The 7,663-nt window shown below is 46.8% G+C and overlaps 1 protein-coding gene across 4 annotated transcripts in view; it reads left to right on the top strand.

Annotated features, from left to right (window-relative positions):
- The first annotated feature begins 2,033 nt into the window (after window positions 1–2,033).
- PDE7A (phosphodiesterase 7A) overlaps window positions 2,034–7,663 on the top strand; it is a 104,376-nt gene continuing 98,746 nt past the window's right edge. The window contains exons 1-2 of one of the 4 annotated variants that reach the window (XM_043879103.1): window positions 2,376–2,540; window positions 3,428–3,547. In XM_043879103.1, the coding sequence (XP_043735038.1) occupies window positions 2,427–2,540; window positions 3,428–3,547 (234 nt within the window). In that variant the 5' untranslated portion in view covers window positions 2,376–2,426. The other 3 variants (XM_043879104.1, XM_043879105.1, XM_043879106.1) reach the window with 3 other exon arrangements.

Below are 7,663 nucleotides of genomic sequence, written 5' to 3'. Positions count from 1 at the left end.
ATCTATAGAATTGGGATCAAGTTTTTACTTATGTGGCTGTTGCATAGGGTTAAGTTAAACATTGTATGTAGACTACTTATCATGGTTCTCAGTGGGTGCATAGTAAATGTCAGCTCCCCTCTCTGAAGGGAGATCTGAGTCTTCTCAAATGACTTAATCAAACTTGAGTCTCTTCAGTTCAGTTCAGTTGCTCAGTCATGTCCGACTCTTTGCGACCCCATGAATCGCAGCACGCCAGGCCTCCCTGTCCATCACCAACTCCTGGAGTTTACTCAAACTCATGTCCTTCGAGTTGGTGATGCCATCCAGCCATCTCATCCTCTGTTGTCCCCTTCTCCTCCTGCCCCCAATCCCTCCCAGCATCAGGGTCTTTTCCAGTTGAGTCAGCTCTTCGCATGAGGTAGCCAAAGTACTGGAGTTTCAGTTTCAGCATCAGTCCTTCCAATGAACACCCAGGACTGATCTCCTTTAGGATGGACTGGTTGGATCTCCTTGCAGTCCAAGGGACTCTCAAGAGTCTTCTCCAACACCACAGTTCAAAAGCATCAATTCTTCAGCGCTCAGCTTTCTTCACCGTCCAACTCTCACATCCATACATGACCACTGGAAAAACCATAACCTTGACTAGACGGACCTTTGTTGGCAAAGTAATGTCTCTGCTTTTTAATATGCTGTTTAGGTTGGTCATAACTTTTCTGCCAAGGAGTAAGCGTCTTTTAATTTCATGGCTGCAGTCACCATCTGCAGTGATTTTGGAGCCCAAAAAAATAAAGTCTGACACTGTTTCCCCATCTCTTAGATGTCACTAAATATGACAGTTATTTTGGCATATACTGTTTGATATCACACCAATACTGCCTTCTGGGTGTTTAGATGAACACAGAATTCAGATGTTATTGGAGGTAAGTTCTGCCATTTATCTGTGGAAGATCTTAGGCAAGTTATGTTTACCTGAGCGTCATTCCAATTTAGAAACTATTGCCTCATGGGGTTTTCATCAGAAGTAAGCAAGAGAGTACTGAGCTTAATCACGAGGTACAGAAGGTGCTCAATGCATCTGTGAGATGTTGTGGGAGTAACTAGGGTTTCAAAGATAACTTGGGTTAGTCATTGTGAAACAAGCTGGGACCTGGGACCCTTTGCTGCAGTGCTTACACCTGAACAGAGGGCTCCTCCAGCAATAAATACAAAGAAACAATAAGGGGCTAAAATAAACTACACGCATGAAGGCACAGCTGGTGCAAATTATGAACAATAAGCTACAAAAAGACCAAAAGCCCAACTGCCACTTCTGAGATGTGGGGAGCAAAAGCATGGTACTGTGCATTATTTCTGCACACAACATCATCAAAGGGCTGGGTAGACTACCTAGGCCACCTCTCCAGCATGACCTCAGGACCCCTACCCTTACTCCATTTAAGGGACAGGCTCATGCCCCTCCCCCCTCTCACCCAGGGAGCTAGCAAGGAGATCTGTTGCTAGTTTTCACTCCCTCCTGCAGTATCATGAGGCCCAATAAAGCCTTACTTGAACTTTCATCTGGCTCCTATCCATAAATCCAAAGACATCGGTTGGTAAAAGCTGCCCTAAAGGGAAGCTTCCACTTAGTGAAGACAAAAAAAAAAAAAAAAAATCCATGAAACAACAGTGGAAGTGATGTCTTTTTAATAGTAGAAAGCAGACAAGTCGAAAAACACCCGCAAAGATGGTAGAAAGTTTTAAGTGATACAAAAGAAACAGATGCCGTAGAAAGATAAAAGATTTTGCAGACTTCCGTTGATTTATGAAATCATGAGCGTATGATATCTGATCTCATCCGAAAGGGCTATCCAGTATGTTCAAAGACCTGCCACCTTGCCAGTGGCTGGTCATAGCACGTAAGTGGAAGGGTGGGTCCCCTGAGAGCAGAGCCCAAGCAATTTTGCCAACCGGGGAGAGCTGGTTTAGGCTGATGTCCCAGAGGCTGGAATGCACTTGAAACAAAGGGTTGAAGCTGAAAAGCTTTCATGGTTTGGGGAGAAACGTGACAAAATAAACCTGCAGTCTACAACTCAGGTCAAGAGTTTTCTTCCTCCTGCCTTCTAAAAATCGAAGCCAAGAAACAAACACATTTGGTAAAGGGCGGGCAGTCTCTTTTCCCCCTTTGTCTTCTCATTTTCATTCTTCTCATTTTTTCCAATGCATACTCTCACTTCTTCTTTCTCAGTCTCGGGTGTTTTTCCTCCAACCCCTCGCCCCCTCCTCACGCCCGCTTTACTGGGCTCTGCTCTCCGCCCCTCCACCCGGGACGGCCCCGGGGCCCGCACCTGCCAGGGGAGCGCTCGACCCCGACCCTCCCGGGGTGCTGACAGTGACGTAGAGGTGAGTCCGGGGCCCGCGCGGCCCGCCGACGTCACTGCCGCAGCGGTTCCCAACGAAGCCCAAGGATGGGAATTCAAGGAGGGAAACACGGCGGTGACCCGGCGGTCAGGGCTGAGCGCTGCGACTGGGCCGCGTGCTTGGGGTTTCCGAAGCGAAAAGGCCGGAATCGCGCCTCCCGCGTAAGCAGAGCCCACCCCACACCCTCAGAGCGCCCCAACACCAGAGTTTAGCGATCAGGGGGAATGTCCCCACACGGTGGGGCCTCGTGCGCACGCGCCTTGGCCGGGGCGGTGGCGTGTTGCTGGACGAGGATGGGTCGGGGAGGAGGGCAGCGGGAGGGAACGGTGAGTGAGCCCCGAGGTACGGCCCCGGGGGAGGGCGGCTCAACCCCACCACCGCTAGCCCGGCTCCCTGGGCGCTGCGGCGGCGCGGGGCCTGCGGCGCGGCGTCGTGACGTCACGGTGGCGGCGGCCGTGGTTGGCGCAGGGTCCGCGGCTGCAAAGTGTGAATTACGCCGGGCTCGCTCCGGCGGCGGAGTGAAGTCAGGCTCCGGGGGAGGGGAGGGGAGGGGGCAGGACCGCGGCCGGAGCTGGTGCCTGCATCCAAGCCCCGCGCGCGCTGGGTCTCGCTGCTGGCTCCAGCTGTGTGTTTTTGCACCGCTTTGCTCTGTTTTTGCTTCGCTCCTGCTCCGCTGCCCCCCCACCCCCCACCCCCCGCCCCGGACCCTCTCCTCTGGGCCGAACAGCCTGGGGACGCCGGGGTTCCCCCTCCGACTTGGCGGGTGCTGCCCTCGCTTGCACCCCGGGAGCCGGGCGCGCGCTGGTCTTCGTTAACTGTCGCCGCGGCCGCCGCAGCGCCTTCCCGCCGGCGGCCCAGGCGGAGTGTTGGGGTGGGGGAGGCGTGAGCGCGGCTTCCCGGCCCGGGGTCGGCGCCCGCCCGCCCTGCCCCTGCCTCGGCCCGGCGCCCCCGAGCCGCGGCCCCTTCCCAGCGCAGGGGCCGGCGGCCGCGGCAGGGCGGGCGCCGCGCGGGGGCAGGGCGGGCGTATTCAATGGAAGTATGTTACCAGCTGCCGGTGCTGCCTCTGGACAGGCCGGTCCCCCAGCACGTCCTCAGCCGCCGAGGAGCCATCAGCTTCAGTTCCAGCTCCGCGCTCTTCGGCTGCCCCAATCCCCGGCAGCTCTCCCAGGTAAACGCCGCCGCCGGGGGCCCCACACTTGGGGGCTGCTCTTTTGTTTCTCTCCTTCCACCTGGCTTCACCTCCGCGACCCCTACTCCCCAGTCCTCGCCGTTCACCCCCACGACCAGCACTGCCCGTTGTTTGGGGATGTCTAGGCTGACCCCCTCGATTCGAGAGGCTTTTCTTTGATCCTCGGGACTCAAGCCTCACCCCACCCCCCACCCCGGCCTGCTCAAGGCTGGAGCCGGGTGGGCTCTGGGAGCCCCTTCGTACCCTCCCCAGGCGCGCCCCACTCTGTGCTCAGCGGCTTAAGGGTCTGGAATGACTTAAGTCGTCTTCCTTTTCTCGACGTCTCAGTCTGGAAGTTGGGCCTCTCTCTTCCTTACTTGTGGTCCTGGGCACACCTGGCCACCCCTCACCCCTACACACCTGTGCTGGGTTTGCGCCTCCCGCGCGCCCCGCGGTGCTGGGATGGTCCTGCAGTTCTCCGAACAATAGGCCGATTCTCGGTTGCTCGTCTCCCTACTTATTCCATTCTGTGGATGGACCCTGAGTGAGGTCAGAGAAACAAGTATTCGGAGTGCCTCCTCAAAGCTTCGGTTTCCGGAAAGTTGATAGCCAGGAATCAGTTTTGTTTTTAATTTGATAAGAAGATTATGAAGAGAAAAACTACTGATGGAGTACTCACAGGAAGACTTTGTTTTGAATGGTCCAGTACCAGTTGCTCCTGAGAATTTCGGTTTTTTGATTCTGTTGGCACAGCCTCTTATTTCTGGCAGATTTTGATTGCCAGATTTAAAATAGGCAGTACAAAAGAATTTTGTTTACATTTGAACTGAGTGCCGTCCATTTCTGCTGCCAGAACGTTACATGTTCATGATCACATTTTGTCACATATGTTTATTTTTCCTGTTGACTAGTATTAGCTTCTTTTATGGGAGCATATCCCCCCCACCCCCCACCCCAGGTATATTGTAAATAACTTGAGCCCGGTCTGTATTTCTTTTTGTTTTTACTGGTACAGTGGATAGCACCCAACAGAGATTTCTTAGAGTAGGTGTGTCCGGTAAATATTCGTCATTTGCTTCTTTGCCTAAATAGTTTGGAGAGAGAGAGCAGAAGCCTATATTTGGATTTCTCTGAATTGTTTTTATTTAAAATCAGACTTCTTTCACGGGACAAAGTAGTATGCTAATGAGGTCCGAGTCAACTTATAAAGATTACTGTGACATTTTAAAATAATGTTATGTAGTAACTTTGAAAGTTAGGTCCATGATCTGCCCTTAAAGTACTGCTTCAAGCATTTTCAGGTTCCAAATTTAAAATTGAAAAGATATTAATGGATTAAAAAGGTTTTTAATGGTAGTAACTTTTTTCCCTTTCTCATATCAGCAGCGCATGACTAATACTCATTTCCGGTTCAGTCTAAATGTTATAATGAAGGCAGTCAGTTATCACTTGTAAAATTATAAAAGGTGAATAAGGTTAGTTGTGCTCCCCAAGGAGAAAATGAATGATATCGGAGATTCCAAGGGAATTAATACAAGTAAGGCTGATGCCAGGGGTTTTACCTGATGCCTTAATTAATCCTCAGAGACCAATTTTAAGGCCCATTCCTTCTTAACTCAGTTCCTAGCTTTAGGTATAAATGGGTAATGGAATTTTAAAATTGATTGTGGAAGATAAAGCAAATATTGGATAGTCACACTGTAATGCCATGCCATGCTTAGTCGCTCAGTCGTCTCTCAGGCACCCTTCGGATTATAGTCCGCCAGGCTCCTCTGTTCATAGGATTTTCCAGGCAACAATACTGGAGTGGGTTGCCATTTTCCTTTTCCAGGGGGATCTTCCCAACGCAGGATCCAACCTGTTTCTCTTGGATTGCACTCAGATTGTTTTACCTTCTGAATCATTCGGGAAGATGATTATACTTACTCTTAAAACTTAAAAAAAAAAATTGTTTGTACCCCAAAGTGATGTGTATAGAAACTTCTGGTTTTCCTGAGTGTTCAACTTAGCGATGTCATTAAAGTGACATTAAACTTACCATGGTGCTGAGTGGGTATGTTTTATCATTTTCAAATTTTTAAATAATTATTTAATACTAAAACATACATCATAGTGATTTGTTTGGGGCCAATGGGAATTTGTAATAGACTGAAAAAGAGACAAATCTTGGAATCTTATTCAGAGCTCCTAAAGTAAATATTTGGTTAAATCAAAAGCTTCGTTTACCCTTGAATCTTGAGTTTCTAAGTCTAGAGCTACAGGAATTATAAAAAGTTTAGGTGGTTTTGTAGTCTCATTGAAAAGACTTAAGGAAACCTGGTTTTGTTTTTTTCCTCCTTGGGTACTAAATAGAAGTCATTTATTTTAGAGTACTTCTATTTAAAATATGTTCACAGCTAGCAATCTTTTCATTTTTCAATTTTTACTTTAATATTGGAGCCCAGTTCATAGTAGGGACTTAGTAAGTACTGGCTGAATGAGTGAATGGCTAATGAAGTTATCACTGACTGAGCCTCAGTTGAAAATAGGAAATCAACATAAAGTCTTTGATCCAGGTCTAGCAGTATCTCATTTATCCAAAACTTGCTTTGGAGTTTGTAACTGTAGACTTTTTAACAGATTCAGGAAATCAGAAGACTCAGCAGCCAAAGGAGATCCTCTGAGTTCTGACAAACTCCTTTTCCAAGTAATGGCACATTTGCAGGGGGATTGGAGACTTCTGGAGTCAGGTTTACACTGAGAGCAGCAGAAGTTGACAACTGATGCACCAGAAGCTCAGGACTGCAAGAAACACTCTTCAAAACCAGCAGCTTTTAAAAAGTTTGGCATCTTGAGTGTCTGCAACACAATCATGTTTTTGACATTAGTCAAAATAGTACTTAATAGAATCTGTTTTTAAAAGTTGAAAGATTGATTCTGTTTAAAACAAACAAAACCTCCAGTGTGTGTTGGTGTTTAAATGGGCAAGTATGAGTTATCTGGAAAGTTCATTTATGTGGAGCACCAGCTCTCCCAAGGATGCCAAGTAAATAAATGAAGCATTAATTTTTTGTTTTAAAACAGGTCGCGTACTACTTTCTCGAATGGTTGATAATGAGAGATTTTTAAATTATTTGAAAAATAAGGATAATGGTTTTTTGTGTGTGTGCCATCTTGGGGATATGTATTATTGTTAGATGAATTTAAACATTTCTCTCGCAGAACACCTTTGTTATTTGGAAAACAAAAACGTGAGAACAGAAATTATCTTGTCCACCACTGTGGCCACAGTGCTTTTCGTAGGTAGGTGCTTATTAAGCATGGAAGTTGAGTTAGTATATTGGTAGCATGCCAGAACACCACACATGGGATTATTTCAGTCAGATTTCCTATGCACTGGAAACAAATCTTATTTGGGTGAGAAATCTGAGGTTTAATTTTTTTTTAAATGATCATAAATCTATGGTATGTATTATTATTGAACAAAATTTGGGGATCTAGTGTGCAAACATATGCTTTTAGCACTGTAATAAGCTAAATTTGATTGCTAATTTAGCATCTGTATCTTTTTTATAGACTTAATTTTTTTAGAGCAGTTCTATGTTCACAGCACAATTGAGTAGAATATGGAGAGATTTCCCATGTACCATTCCCCTATTATCACTATCTCTCACCTGTGGGATATTTTAACATTTGTTACAGTTGGAACATTTGTTATAACTGCTGAACCTACCTCTGCACATCACCCAGGCGTGCATCCTTTGCCATAGGGTTCATTATTGGTATCTTTTTTTTTTGTTTAATCCAGAAACTATTCCACAAATATTTACTGAACACCTTCTGTGAATGTGTTAGGTACTGAGAAAATGCAAAGAATTAGTTAAAAAAAAAAAAAAATCATTTGTGAGCCTGCCAGCCTAACCAAGTTTTTCTTTCTGAAGTCTTGCCGTCCTTATTCATAAACATTTTTAACTTGTAGTCATAGTGTGCATATCTGTCATCCTTAGCAGTGTTCTTAGTGTAGGAAAGATTATCAGAGTCCTGTGTGTGCCAGGACAGTTCAGAGCCCCTTGGAAAACAGTTGATTCCTCCTTGAAGAAGCTTACAGGATTTTGGTGAGGAAAATGGTATGGTTAT

This window comes from Cervus elaphus, chromosome 21, assembly GCF_910594005.1.
Source record: "Cervus elaphus chromosome 21, mCerEla1.1, whole genome shotgun sequence".
In the NCBI taxonomy this organism is placed as follows: domain Eukaryota; kingdom Metazoa; phylum Chordata; class Mammalia; order Artiodactyla; family Cervidae; genus Cervus; species Cervus elaphus.
The sequence above is the reverse complement of the archived record's forward strand: the minus strand, read 5'-3'. Positions and strand labels throughout refer to the sequence as shown.